A 15546-nucleotide genomic window follows, 5' to 3' on the forward strand; every position below is an offset into this window, starting at 1 on the left:
TGTGGTTTAGAACTTTAATGACTTGTGTGGCTTAATTTCCAAGTAAATCTGCAGTAATATAGTATAGCAATAGAAAATTTTCAGCTTAACAAGTCAAGGAAAGTGTGAGCTGGTGTTCCAATCCAATGTTGGCAAGTTCTCTCCATTCAGAACAAAATGCCAACTGTATCAATTTATGAAGAACTGAGCTTCTTCTCACCTGAGACTCGGCTTTGTGCTGTGATGCAGTTCTCTCCTTTGAGTGCGTGCTTCTACTAGGACCTTATTCAGCAGTGGGAATAGATTTCTGAGGAGATCCAGTTTTGGGTAGCAAAAGAAACCTTTGCTGTTGGGTTCCTGCTTCATTTATTGGGTTAAGTGGGAAGGAGATGGTAGGTGGCAGAAAACACGTGTGGCTGTGATGCTGTAGATAAGCTGCAGGAGGTGGGAACAGGGACCCTTTGAAGCTGGCATTGCTGGTGAATGTAAGTGCATGGATCCAGGGGCTGGCTTTGAGAGGATCTGACCTGTAGTCTGGAGATCTGGTTTGTGAAAATGTTGGGGACTTAATGGCAGAGAAGTTGGTAGTGATTGTACTAATTAACATTACTTATTAATAATAACATGTACTTATTAATAATAACAGCCTGAAAAAGGACAATTAGAGTAGCTGCTTGTGCTGTGACTTAATACTTTAGAGGATTGGTTGTAAGCTGTGGTAGTAAGTGCTGTCTTCTGAGAGATTTATGTATGTGCAGTAAATGAAACTGAAGGCTGTACCATGTCAGTGCAGAGAATTGCAGTTAATCTGTGTCTTGGCAGGTGAGCACTGGCTATATCGTGATTTGAATTGTGGTGGTTTTTTGTTCCTGTGCATTAATTATAAATTGTATACAATTAACATGTACAGGGGTCCCCAAATGAAGGTTAGATGCAGTGTTAATTTCAAAAATTTGGTGGTTTGACACGGTACTTTTGATTTTTCTTGCTTATGCAATGAGGAAAATTCTGATAAGCCTCACTGTATTTAACCTTTGTTAGTAGCTCTCCCCTTTTGGAGTAGGGATCTGTGTGCACTACATTCATCTTGTAGACAGTGCCATATTTTTTCCATGTCTTTTCTTATTCATGAAAATTGTGATCATAATCTGTTCTCAAAGCACTTCTCAAGATTAGCAACTGTGAGAGATTTTGATGCAAATTGAATAGTAGAGGAATTGGAAAGAGGGGGAAAGATGGACCAAAAAGCATGTCTTGATTTAGAAATAATGAACTGGGGACTAAATATTTTTGAGCAACTATTCATTCTGCTCAGATGAGAAGTGTAGCTCTCAGGGGTACTGTGCCTTTCCTCTTGAAGGATAGCCTGACTTGTGAAAGCATCTGATTGGAGCTATTACATACAGAGTGATACAAATGTGTAATACTAACCTACTTCTTTTAAGCTTTTTTTTTTATTTACATTTCCATCATGAAGCTTGCAGAATGTACCAAAAACTGCTTGCTGCATGTAGAATACAGCTGAGTTAAATTGGTACAAGCTTCTTCCTCCTCTTTTAGAGCCTGGTGTTTATGCAGGATTTCACTTGTATTTATCTGATGTTCCATCATAAAGTTTTATAGACCTCCTTGGATAGTTACTTCTAGAAACTAGTAACAGTGCAAATTGAAGATAAATATTAACATTTTGTCAGTGTTGTGTTTTATATATGTGCTTACTGAAAGTAACTTGAAACACAATAAAACTTAGGTGTAAAATCACTAATGTTGTTTCAGTTTTTAATTCTTGTCTTGTTGAAGGTCTTCCATATCTCAAGTTGAGAAGTTTCATATCATACTAAACATGGAGAAAGAAGAAAAGAAATATGTCAATAAAGCAGAGGAAGATGAGATGGTAATGAATTCTGTTAATCTTTTTTTATACAATGAAAGAAACACATTTACAGGGTTTTCTGCTTAAAGGGGGCATATTACATTGGGAAGTGGATTGTCTTTGTTTAATCAATATAGCAATTATATAAGATTATAATTGGCAATATTTTTTGGTATTAAGAAATTAGTCTTGGGATAGGAAAGGTTTTTATTAAGGTCAGTAGTCCAATAAATAACACATTTTGGTGTTTAACATTTCCACTTTTACAGATGAAAATGGAAACAAAGTGAGTTGTGTTTTGGTTTTTTTTTATTTTTACCATTATTTTGTTGTTCTTTGCTTAGTTGGGGTTTCTTCTCTCCAGATCCTGGAGATTTTTTGTTGTATTTTAAAACAGGTTAATGCTTCATAATGTGATTCAAAGCAGGAAGCTTTGACAGGAAAGTACTAGGAGCTAATCTTTCAATTTCTAGTCCACTTGGGGTTCATAGGGATTTTTCTTGTCCATTTGGTATATATAGGGATTTTTGCTTCCAAAAATGATAGGTTTCTGTGACTGTTCTGTCCTTGTCCACACTGCTAGGAAAAGTAGTTCTTCACTAAATAGCTCTAATACAGAAAGTAAGCAAATGCACCCTAGAACAGGAGGTGCTTATGGCCTGATCACTAACATAAATAATTTTCTTTAGGAAATTATTTTATTTTCTCCTGAAAAGAAGCACTGATTTCTTTCACCATCTTTCACTCTCCTATTTTTATTGCTGAAGAGTGTTTTGGGGGTAGGAGAAAATAGGCTTTACTTCTGCTTTTTGTCATCAGAGAAGGTGGCAAACCAAACTTTTTAAAAGTGTTTTCTTAGGAAAGGAGTTTAAACAATTTCTAACACTGTTTAATGAAAAGTGAAAAAAAAATCCAAGAAGTTCATGTCAGTGTGAACAATGGGTGGGACTCAATGGGAAACTTCATTACCCTTTTACAGCAGGAAATATAATCTAATGATGTAATGTGAAACTCAGGAATATAACACAGTGTCTAGTAAATCACTAAATTATTTTCTGTTCCTGGCTGTCATCAAGTTAACTTGGTGCTTGCATACTGAATACTTGGGGGTTTTTTCATGGGAAAAGGATTTTTCTAACTGGTGCAAGTTACAGAACCTTAGAGTGTGGCTTGGAGTTTGTAAAGTAGCATTTCTTTTTAAATGGCAGGCAAACTAAGCAAAATTCTCTAGTAGAAAGTGATGTTTGATATATTTTGGGGCTTTTTTTAGAATGTATAAAATTCAGCCTGCAATAGTAATTCAAAACTGTGAATGCTAGCTGATCAAATGGTTTGTCATAAAATCAGCATTTGACAAAGCCACACACTTTTGCTCTTAAGTGTTCAGCTGACTGTGCTGTGTCATGGTCAAAAATGTTGTTGTTCACTGAGAGTTAAGGCAGGTTGTGTTGCAGCCTCAGTCCTTAGGGAGCAGTGCAGAGAGGAGACAGTCTTGCAATGAAATGTTTTACACAGTGTGGATGATCTGCCTCTGTCAGGCTTTTATTGATGTTTATATTTCTGACTAAGCAAAACAGTGTTCCTTTTTGCTTCCACTCCACCATGTATTAAGTATTCCAAATCTTTCCTTCCCCCAGAAAAGAAAAAAGAGGAAATGGCTTTGAAATTTGATTTGCTTTAAATACTGCACATTATGAAAAATTAATGTTGGCATCCCAAGCACAGTAATTAAGAGAGTCATCATTACCTATTTTACTGCCATGCAGGAGATCTATGGCTATGATCTGTGTCGCTGGAAGCTGGTGCTGGTTACTGTGGGAGTGATCTGTTCTGGTGGCTTTCTTCTCCTCCTCCTCTACTGGATGCCCCAGTGGCGTGTGAAAGCAACGTGCAGAAGGGCTGCTCTGAAGGACTGCCAGGTGGTTCTGCTGAGAACGACCGTAAGTGTGCAGGGGATGTGCTTCTCCTGTGTGCAGCTCCTTCTGGGTGCTGGAGTAGAGCAGTCCCTGCCTGCAGTGTAGACATGACTGTGCTTTACAGCAGTGCAGAACGGTGCTCCTGGGGAATGACTGTGTGGGAAGGCTGACAGCTGTTTGCAGTGGGCATAGCGAGTCGTCTGTCTTGCAGTTTAATCAAATACAGCAATGGTGTTGTCATCAGCACTTACAGAACAAATACCTTGTTCCTATAAGCTGAAACATGGTTTCCCCATCCTTGTTCAGGAAAGATAATATTTGCTGAAGTAAGGTGTAACTGCTGACCCGAGTGCAAAAATGTGCTTTTAGAATTGTGGAGAGAAAATTATTCCTAAGGTAGCTGATATTAACATGGAGATATGTTCTGTAATTCTGTATGGGCTCTACTAATCTATGTTCTGTGATTTTGCTACAGCTGTTGTAGTAAAATGCTGTTCAAATGCTCTTTCAGCTAAGTAATTTCCCCCCCTCTTTTTAAGGATGAATTCAAGATATGGTTTTGTGCAAAGGTTCGCATTATGCCTTCCTTGGGAGCCAATCCTTTACAGAATCCTAACCCCATCATGCACAAGGTTTCAAATGGCCATGCTGTTCATTTCTCTGAATCTGCTGCAGAAGAGAATAAAAACGATTCGAGAAAACATTTGCCTGTAAGTAAACTTGCAATACTATGGTGGCTGATTCTCAAGTACTGTTGAGAATAAACACACACAGTACAGTACATGTGAGCTGCTACTTTTGTTTGAAAGGCTAACTCATTTTTGAGTGGAACAGAAATCTCCTCAATCACCTGTTACTGAAAATTGTGGAAAGCTTGAAAGATTATGTTGAAAGAAAAGTATTCATTTTTCAGTGAAGCTTTTCTAAATTCAATTTCTATCACCTCTCAGAATAAAGTCAGTCAGAAGAAAGGTGTTAAGTGGCACCAGTTTGACATCTATGTTTTGTTGCCCTTACAGATTCGTTACTTCACACATCACAGTGTGAAGTATTTTTGGAATGATTCAGTTCAAAGTTTTGATATTGTACGGTAAGAACACTTTTTTCTTATGTGCTGTGCTTCAAACTGTATTAAAAAAAGTAAAATAGCATGCCTAAGAACATGCTGAAAATTGGTGTTATTTTCTGACCAGCTGTTTTAGCTCATGGAGTCTTTGTTTGAACCATAGTGAGGGCAGGGAGAATTTGGAAGGAAGGTGTTTGTTTAATCTGCCTTTATCAAGTGTGATTTGTGTAGGGTGACAGGCTGCATGCTTCTGCAGACTTTTTTGCCTATTCTTGGAGTGTTACTTCAGAATCAGAGCACCTGAGACTGTAGTACTTCTACAAACACTCAAAAACTTTGCTTATGATAGAATAACTTCGTTTTTTGTGTTGCTGAGCTAGACCTAAAAGGAGTATCTAGGAAGAAGAGGAATTCACCAAGTACCTATTTTACTCATGTTTGTGTAGGTCTATTTCTATATTTTAGTGCAGTTGGGCTGGATCTGAGCTGGATCTTTTGTTACTCTTTAGTAACAAAAGCAGGTCTATTGCACTGATAAAAAATGTCTTAGTGATCAGAACTAGCTTGTGATGCACTGTATTTTCTTTTATCCAGCAACACTGTTGCAGGATGTTAGGGTTGAAGAAGAAAGTTTTTCTTTCTGTGATAAGGCCATCTCATAGTGCCACAAGTTAAATGAGCACAGGCTTCTCCATTTTTGACAACTGCCCATTAAAACAATAAATTCAGATCACAAATAAAATCTACTTTAAGCTTGAATTAGGAGAGTTCACTGCATTGAACCATCATATGGAGATGGGTTTTTTTTTCCCAAAAAGGTGTGTGCAAATAATATGAAAAGTTATCAGTAATGAAAACAATATTAAGAAATTGCTGTAACACAAGCAATTACAAAACTGAGCAGTCCTTATCTGGGAGGGTGGAAATGTCTCAGTTCTCAGGAGTAAGTAATTAAAAGTTTTGTATGCATTTTTTGTGTTAAGTCTCCCATGAAATACAGTCGTGCAGGTAGTGACACTCATCATTTTGCATTGCAGGCTCCTGTTTTCATGCCTATAGTGCTCCTAATTTAAACTGTTCAAAGGGAATAGTTCCCACAGATGAGATTAAGAAACTGTACTTGTATGTTAAAAATAAGTATTGGAAAAAAATCATATGACTCCATGTGTTTAGAAAAAAATATTGTTCCTTAGCATTAAGGCAGTGACTTGAAACTTGGCATTTGTGGCTATTTGACTGTGCCTTTTGATGTTCTTGTGATAACTCAGCCAATTTATAAGCCCTGGAAGAATCTCAGATATGCCTGTGAAGTTATGGGAGCATTTATTCAATCACATTCTTGCTGATAAGCCAAACTTTCCTTTGTTTGATGTATTAGCCATGACTGAGCCTGGCCACTTGTTTAGTCAGGTACAGTAGCTGAGCTGGACATGATTATTTAGCTATTGAATAAAAAAGAGGAGAAAGAAGTGGATTTGAGACATACTGGATACTGTTAGAGCACTAAGTCACTTTTCCACAAGGTCAGATAAAAATGCCAGTTTGTTACAACTTTCCTCTAAAGTGTATGGTTGTGCAGTGAAGTACTAGATACCGTGTGCAAAATAATACCTGAGCTTGTGAATGAAAAATATTCTGAAAAGATGTCTTGAAAAATTTGTCCTTCTCTAAGATACGTCTTCTTATTCTGCCCGTCAGTTTATATGTATAAACCAAAACTTGATATTACCTGATAACATGGTAGAGAATCAAGTTAATATTTATAAAGAGACAGACTGTGAGACAGAGGCCTTTTTATAGTAAAACCCTTAAAGCAGGCAGCACATTTGTAGTTGTGATCTAAGCACAACCCTGCATCATGAGGAGCATTCACTTTGGGCTGCCAGTTATGCCAGCACTCAGAGACAGAACAGTTTGATCACATCATGAAAGGCTTGCTGCAACACAGAAGGGGGGCAAATTAAGATTTCTTGGGCAACTAATTCAGTTATGAGAGCTTGAGTTTCATATCATTGTTCTTTTTATATTACCATAATATTAAGATCACTGTTTTAAACACAGGAAATGCAAGTGTAATTGTTCTTGGACTAAGTCAGACTTGGTCACATAGCCAGAGAGGATGCAACTCTGACCTTGGATATCTGTTTTGTTTTAGCTGCTGTCAACTGAATTTCTGAGTGGGTTGATGAGTGCTTTATATAATAAACTCTGCACACAGGGATTTTAATGCCCTGGGAATTCAGTCTGTGGCAGTAGTGTAAAAAGCAGAGAGCGCTGTGCTAGAAGCTCTGTCCTTGCATGGACATTGCACACATAAGTATGCATATTTGCATATAGAGAACTAAATTTAGGGACCCTCCTTAACTCCACTGTTGCATTTCTTTTCCTACAGAAAAAGAAAAGTTGTTCGTGGTAGAGTGGGAGGAAAGACACAGCTATTAACAGAGTTTTGTGTATTTTTAAATTTAAAATAGTATTTCTAAAATCCTTAAACGTAAAAAGGTTTAGAGAAACCTGCCAAACTTAGGGCCAGGTTAACACATAGTTTTCATCTTCTGTTCTTGTACAAGCAGTTGGTGGAAATGTGATCCTAGGCTTTGCAGTAGTGAGGATATTTAAAGCTTTCCCTGTGTTCCTAGAGAATGGAAGTAATTGTTACAAAATATGCACGTAAAGAGTTGGATTTTTCCTTTTTTTCTACTCAGACAACTCTGAATCCTTTTTGACAGATAACTTAATAGATATCCAATATAAAAAACATGAGTGTTGGTTTTGTCATGATGACTGTGAAGGCCTTTTGGAAGGTGATATCTTCCTGTGCATCCAAAGTATGTCCACAAGAAAATGCCTGGATATTGGGCAGCATACATGTGATTTACTGCATTTGATAGTTAATACAATCCCATAGCTGTAAATATAACAATGTTTTAGATGTTTCTGCATATCTGTAGATTTCCTAAAGCACAGCATTGGCTTTCACAGCGTGTGGAGAAGTCCTGTGAAAATGAATCTTCTGGTGATAAGAAAAACTGAAAATGTAGGATGCATTTTTCCTTGTCATGGATAACACTGGGATAGTAAGATGCTGTAAAATAGCTGTGGTATAGATTTATTTAATAAATTGATTAATAATTATTTCTAAAAAACTTCCATTACTACCTAGAGTCAAACAAAGATAAATTGAAGAAATGTTAATTCACATTGATTTCATATAACGTTTTATAAAACTTGCTCACTTTTTAGAAGCCTTTGAATACTAGTTATGCTAGTATTCTACTTCATTTTTGAAGTGTCTCCATTTTGATTGGAATGGGTATGACTATCCTACACAGTAAGATATATCAACAAGAAGATTGCTTTTAATGTGTCACTGGTATCTGCAGTTGTGACAAAACCAGCTAAGAACACATTTATCCATAGATTTTGTTGTTTTGTAAAATGGTGGATACCTCTTGGCAAAGACTTAGCTCTTTTGAGTCACTGAAGACTTAATTTTAAATATCAGATTTCTTAAATAACTCATTGACTTTTCCTTTATTTAGAGGCCTAGATGAATCTACTTTCTGCTCTGCAATTCATAACGAACACAGCACAGGACTGACAAAGGGAATGCATGATTACAGGTAATATTGCAGTAGTACTTGAGGGAGGAGTTGTTGATATTTCATTACCTGTGTTCAGAGTGTTAAAAAGCCCAGAAGACAATTGAGTGATCAGTGTCTGATTTTTTTGAAAATGAGACCTTCTTACAGGTTGAAATATGGGAGCATCTGCTTGCTTATCAATTCATCTTCTGGCAATTTGTGTCTAAAATAAAAGCCTTTCCCCTCAGATAATTTTAAGGGCTTTTTCGTGTCACTGTCATTTAATCAGCTCTGATCCTATCAGAGCTTGGTTTCTTGAAGCTCCCTTTTTCATGATTTGCTTTTTTTTCATGCTGAGAATAAAACTAAGATACAGGACCTTGAAAAGATTGTCTTACTTGCAGGGTAAGAGTTAACACTGGTTTAAGCTTAAGGTAATGAGAATCACATACTGGATTTCAGAATGACATATTTAATAACATTGGACTCATACACAGTTTACAGAGAAATCTTGTTATGAAAGAATCTTAAAAATAAGGTACAGTTTAAATTGAAGTATAAAAGAATTATCTTTGTATTGAAACATCTCAGTAGGTAACTGTTTTCTGAAAAGCACTTTTTGAAACTATGATAAATAAGAAGAGTCACAGATTTGGGGACATGTTATACTTTATCAGATTAGTGGAATTACTTTGACATCAATAAGACTCCTAAAAAAATCTTAACTTTTTTTTTTTTTGTATTTTTCTTTTTTAATACAGAAAAGCATTCTATGGAGTAAATGAAATTGCTGTGAAAGTGCCTTCCATTTTTAAGCTTCTGGTTAAGGAGGTAAAATCTTTTCTTTAACAAATCAAAGTAAAAAGGTATATAATTGAAAGTTGTTTCAAGTGCAATGACCATTGACTGTTGGAAACCTTCCCCTAGAGCCCAACTTTCTAAAACAAAATGGTATGGACAAACTTTTTGAGCTCTCCAGCTCTCCTTAGAGCTAAAGATGCCTCAGCTATAAGCTCTCCAGAGTTCACAGCCTGGTGCCTTAGTAAGGACATTAGAAAACATATCAGAATTCTTTGAAAGGGTCAGCATCTTATTTATTTTTTGTAGTTAATTTAAAACATAAAATGACTTACGTTCTCCATGAGCATGCCAGGGATTATATATTACAATGTATTTATTTTTATGAACAAATGAAATGTAGTATTGTTGGATTTGTTCCATTTTCCTTGTATCAGGTGGATTTGACTAAATGGTTTGTTATCTTGTGTTATAATAATGCACAGTAGAACAAAGACACTCTCCAAACTGATCTAACAGAGTAAGAACTTGAGGTATCAGGGCATTATTAAGAATAAATAGAAAATAACATCCAAATTTGTTTAAGAATTATAACTTGAGGGTGCCTCAGATATTGCCATTACCTTGTTTTGAGGTGTAGGGGAAAAGGCATGCAGTCTTCGAAGTCTGTGTATATTTGAGTGAGAACTGTGCTTTTGAGGGGCTGAGGAGGTAGTGAAAAAAAGGATAATTTTGGCAAATCAAAAAGTATGTTTAAAGGACTGAAATTGTCTTCCCCCTGGAGGAGGATAATTTCAGCTTTGTTTTGATGGAGAACCCATGCGACCTTTTGGTGTAACTTGAATGTTCTGTCACTCTTCTAGGTTCTCAACCCTTTTTACATTTTCCAGTTGTTCAGTGTGATATTGTGGATCACTGATGAGTATCACTACTATGCATTAGCAATTGTGATTATGTCTGTAATATCCATTGTTAGCTCACTCTACACCATTAGAAAGGTAAGTTCAAAGAAAATGGATGCATCTTTTTGGCTTTTTACTCATTGCCTTATTTTGTTAGGAAATTGCCTACAAATCTTTAAGAATTTTTCAGAGTTATACAGATAGAATATTGCTATGCATTTTTCCTCTTTGAGCTGAAAGAATTTGGATTTGTAGTTTTCTTTGAGGCCTTTGCAGCCTTTCCACGCTGATGAATCAATAGGTTGGCCTCAGACAGCAGAAACACTCCCTTGCTTAAATAAAACCTGGACACAAGTTTATGTACCAAGTTTTATTGACAGTAATGATTCCATCTTGTGTTGTTTCCTTGTTTGAAAAGGCCCTGCAGAACTGAGCACCAGTGAAGCATATAGATTATTAAACTGGTGATTCAGTTTGCTCTGTAGACTTAGCTGATGGGAATCAAAGTAGTAATTATCCTTAAATTGCAATCTCTGAATTCAGACCAGAGACAAAAAACCCCAAACAACTTCTACCTTAATTCAAGTTCATACAACTACTGCAGCTGTTACTTTTGTAAATGACCACATGATTTTATAAGATTTTTACAGGACAGTGTATGTTTGCTTCCAGAATGCTGTTAAAATAGGAGCCTGTACAGGTTGATGCACTCAAACTTTATTTGCCCATAAGTTTTCTCAACTATGTTCAAGAGAATGTTTTGAGTAGCATTTTGTTGTTAAAGAGTGTTAGAGAATCTCATCACTTCTACTGTAGAATGTGCATTTAGAAGAAGACAAGCTGTGCTTTTGAATAATGAATTTTTCTCCCTTTTGCAGCAATATGTTATGTTACATGACATGGTAGCAGCTCACAGCATTGTAAGGGTTTCTGTCTGCAGAGGAAACCAAGGTAAATTTCACAAGTGGCTTGGAAGGTTGAATTTAAATTGCTCATGGAGTGTGAGTGTAAAGTGGATCTGCATCTGTTCTTTCTTTAACCAGCTTGAAATGCTTGCATTCCTTAGCAAAATTGCATGTGAAAAGAAGTTCAAAGGGGAATTTAGATAGTGGAATGTGTTCAGGGTTAACCTTCTAGATGGAATTTTCAGTGAGTGTCAGGTTTGTTCTAGATTAGGTGCTTGTTCTATTGCTGTTTAGGTGCTGTTTCTCATTCTCTACCCTTCCACTTACGTAATTATCATTCTGGTTTCTTTCCTGACTTAAAGATGTGCATGTGTTGGGTCTCCATTACAATTTATTACCCAACAAGGGCTGCAAGATGATTTCTGAACTTCCCCTCATTTGGATATCACAGCAGTTAAAGGTGTGGTGTCCAAAAGGTTATGATGCATGATATTGTTTTTAAGACATACATTGGTGTTGGATTCATGTCTTTATACTGAAGTTAAACTGTAGCTAATCATAAATATATTTTGTATAAGCTCAATTCCTTTCATTTGTCATGATGCACTCTATCCATGTGCTCTGGAGTTTAATTTGTTGTGGAATTGGGGTTTATCAATGGCCTTTTCTTTATATTTTTAAAATCTCTTCATGCCATTAATTAAATCAAGTTGTACATTTTATTAATAGTTATATTTGTCACCACCTGGATCTTGAGTGTGAGGATCTTTATCAGGTTTTCTAGGTGGTGGCTATTTTCAAGTAAACTTGTTTGTGTTCTAATATTCAGAAATAGAAGAAATCCTTTCCACTGACCTCGTGCCTGGAGACACCATGTTGATTCCATCCAACGGGACAATTATGCCGTGTGATGCAGTACTGCTCAGTGGTACTTGCATTGTAAATGAAAGTATGCTAACAGGTAAAGTAAATTTGATACCCAGTGCTGCAGGGCTAAAAGTATTAGCTTATACCTCTGTGCATGCTTACTTGCAGTATGTTTTAGCAGAAGTGGATATGTTTATTTTGTTTGAAATGTGTATGTTCTTACAGTTAGACATGTTGTGATGTACTTAGGTACTTGTGCCCTGCTTATCTGCAACAGCTACCTAATACTGCTTGGAAACTCCAAAAATGAGTGATTGTTTCTTGTTAAAAAAATTTCTTCTTGATAGTTTGTCTTTCTGCCTCTTAACTTGATGTTCTCAGTGCAGGTCAGAAGCCTGTTTCTTCAGAAATTTTTTTCCCAAACTTTTTAGCTTCTTCCAAAAATGAAGGTAGTGAGTAGAATGTTCTACTGTATTTAAAACCACAAATTATTATCTCAAATTGTGCCTGCATACTCTGAAATCTGATGTATTTAAAGGACAGCTTCAGTGACTAGGATGGACTTTGTTATTCCTAGGATAATCTGTCCAAATTGACAGCCTTTAGGAAATTTTAGTTCAGCGATTGTGTGTTCAGTTTTTCTGAATACACTTGATCCTCTTGCTGTTGCTAGCAACTGAGTAAAAGTGATTGTTCCCCTAGCTTGAGTGCACTTGGTCACCAAAGGAGCTGAGGAAAATTTTCTTCAGCTTCTAGTTTTTCTGAGTAAAGATGGGGGGGATGCTTTTCAGCAAGAGAGGGAAGCTTGTCCTGTTTTTTGTTTTAATGAACTGTTTTATATCACAAACTGTGAGTTTAAGTAAGGGGCACAGAAGCTCTATAAGGAAGTGAAAGGAATATAAGGAGTTAAATAGCATTTGGGTAAGGTGAGAGACTACCTAATATGCTAAAAGGAAGAAGACTTCCATAAGTATGCCTGTGCTGGTGAAGTGAGATTATGTTATTCTACTTGTAGTTGTGAATGAAAAAATGCCTGTTCTTCTCTGATCTTGCTTAGAGACTTTCTTTCCTTTAAGGTGAAAGTGTTCCTGTGACAAAGATTAATCTGCCAAATCCTTCAGAATATCCAAAAGCAGTGGGAGATGAGATCTACAGTCCCGAGGTGCACAAGCGGCACACGCTGTTCTGTGGGACCAATGTCATCCAGACCCGCTTCTACACTGGGGAGTTGGTCAAAGCTCTGGTAGTGAGGACAGGTGCTGATTGTTACATTTATCCCATGTTAATGTACTACTCCTTTCTGTAGGTGTGTGTCAACTGGCTGATACTGCTAAACTTGGTGAAGGAATGTACCCCAAATAGCTTGATAAAAGTCTTAAAACAATGATAAAACTAGGTGATAGTCTGAAGATTAACAGTTGGCAAGGAAAAAAGTGAATCAGTCTTCAGCATCAATTTAAAACTTATTTGAATGTGTTTTCATGTCCTTTAGAAGTTTTTTTTATAGTGTGTTGGTTGAACTGCATGTGCCTCTTGGAAAAGGTTTGGGTGGATAGTGGAGAGCAGCTGATTTTAGCAGAGTCATTCACAATGCCAAATGTTTTTCTTTTCCTATAGTTATTTCAAAGTGCATAACATTTACTTAAAAAATGAGTTTGATCTATCTACAGAAATGCTAATTCATATGTTAGAGATCTGGTGTTAAATGTCTATGAAAACCAACTGCACAAGCTAGTATAATTGTGGGATTCTGCTTTACAAAGATCATCTTAAGAAAATTGCCACAAAATAAATGAATGCAAGTTATAATCCAAGGTACAATAAAACAAGTTAGAAGAAATCGGACTGAATTGACTAGACTGCTACTTAAAGCAAGATTTCCAACAAATAACTTCATCCTAATTAGCTGTTTCTTACTCTGGTGTATTCTTTTCACCTTCTGTTAGTCTGCTTTAGCAGTAAAAGTTCTGATTTTTTGTTTTAGTCTCTTTCTTGAGGCTTTTATTAGTCTTTTCTTTCAAATAGATATTTTCCTTCATTGAACACATCTGCGCTTTAATTGTATACATCTGAACTTTTGTTTCTTAAATAAATTCCATGTGCCCAGCAGGTGTGCATGTACAGCAGGGTGAGCCCAAACAGCAACAGAAATGAACTGCTGGAGGCAAGGCCCTGAGCAGGGGCTCAGCCTTTGTGGTGGTGGCTTGCACACTGAAAAGCTGTCAGGGAGCTGTCACTAATGCCAGAAGACCTGGCATTGACATTGAGGTTGTAGTAATAGACTTTGAAGTGTAGGCAGATGAAAAATGTTTTGGGCACACAAAATTGGGCATTAATGTTGGCCTCTTTAAATGTTGAGGCAAAAGTTCAAGGAGGGCCTTGGGATATCTGTTGGTTGTTCAACTGTGAGACCTTTAGAGGGTTAGTCTCCTAGTTTAATTGTCAAAATGCCATCAGGAGGTGCCCTTCTCAGAGGATGACTCCCTGCACTGTGGTTTTTTCTGAATCTTTAATTCTGGCTCTCAAAGGAACTTAAGTAGACCTGCCATTTAAGTATTTGATGTTGGATTCTGAATATCTTAATTTTCTTTTCTGCAAGGACTGGCTTAATTAGACAATAAATATACCCACTGGCTCTGCACTGTGAGGGACAAAATGCAGTACAACAAACTCTGCCAGGCCAAACCATGTGAGGATTTGCTACTGCTGCAGAGGAGGGGTTTGTTTGCATCAGCTGCATGTCCTTGCTGTAGGAGAGAAGCCCTTAGTATGATGTACACATATAAGTACCTTAATTACAGTATTGCAAAACATCTGCTGTGGATATTGAGAAACAGCTGTAATGAAATTAGTAGCTTAAGGGTTTTATTGAGGTTTTTAATGTATTTTAATAGCTTTGCTTCTGTTTGTATTTTTAATAACTTAGTCCTTTTTTATTTCTAGGCTTTAGTACTGCTAAAGGACAGCTTGTTCGTTCCATACTGTATCCAAAGCCAACTGATTTTAAGCTCTACAGAGATGCCTATTTGTTTCTCCTGTCTCTGGTGGTGGTAGCAGGCTTTGGATTTCTTTACACAATTGTCAATAGCATCTTAAATGAGGTATGTTTTAATTTCTGGTCCAAAACTGCCTTACTTTAGAAAAGTAAGCAGAAAAGGGGTGACCATGACTTCCTTCACACTTCAGATGATGAGAAAGTATTGGATTTAAAGTGGAAATTTTTTTGCTCTATTTTATATCAATGAAATGAGACAAGGTTACTGAGAATAAAATTCAGCACAGAAACAGAATTGAATATCTTACAGAGAAATTTGAGTTTACTTTGGTTTCTCTTGACCCAACTACTAGATTTTTATCTTTGTTATATGTGAGATTACCATGTGACTTAGAGTTGGAAGAAATAGGATACAGCCCACCTAAACATGCTGCAGGCAAAAAAATCCTTTTCAAGGAATAACCTTATAACTGTTAAGTTTTTTGGTTTGTTGGGTTTTTTTTTCTCTCAAAAAATTTTGCATTCAGCTAATGTTTTAAAGTAATACATTGCCAGGGAGAAAAGTGCAAATTTTGAAGTTATGGGTTGTGGACAATTTAGGACTAGATTATTGTGGTTGCTGATGGTGGGTGAAGATTGTGCTAAATTTCTGGGCAATCCA

General features: G+C 36.6%; 1 protein-coding gene across 1 annotated transcript in view; it reads left to right on the forward strand.

Annotated features, from left to right (window-relative positions):
* Positions 1–15546, forward strand: part of ATP13A3 (ATPase 13A3) — a 55922-nt gene that overhangs the window by 18324 nt on the left and 22052 nt on the right. The window contains 11 exon segments of the mRNA XM_036388871.2: positions 1780–1873; positions 3619–3792; positions 4308–4478; positions 4788–4858; positions 8377–8457; positions 9180–9249; positions 10080–10214; positions 10997–11069; positions 11853–11984; positions 12967–13146; positions 14834–14991. Coding sequence (XP_036244764.1) covers positions 1780–1873; positions 3619–3792; positions 4308–4478; positions 4788–4858; positions 8377–8457; positions 9180–9249; positions 10080–10214; positions 10997–11069; positions 11853–11984; positions 12967–13146; positions 14834–14991 — 1339 coding nt within the window.

The sequence above is a fragment of the Molothrus ater genome, chromosome 10, assembly GCF_012460135.2.
Source record: "Molothrus ater isolate BHLD 08-10-18 breed brown headed cowbird chromosome 10, BPBGC_Mater_1.1, whole genome shotgun sequence".
Taxonomy (NCBI): Eukaryota; Metazoa; Chordata; class Aves; order Passeriformes; family Icteridae; genus Molothrus; species Molothrus ater.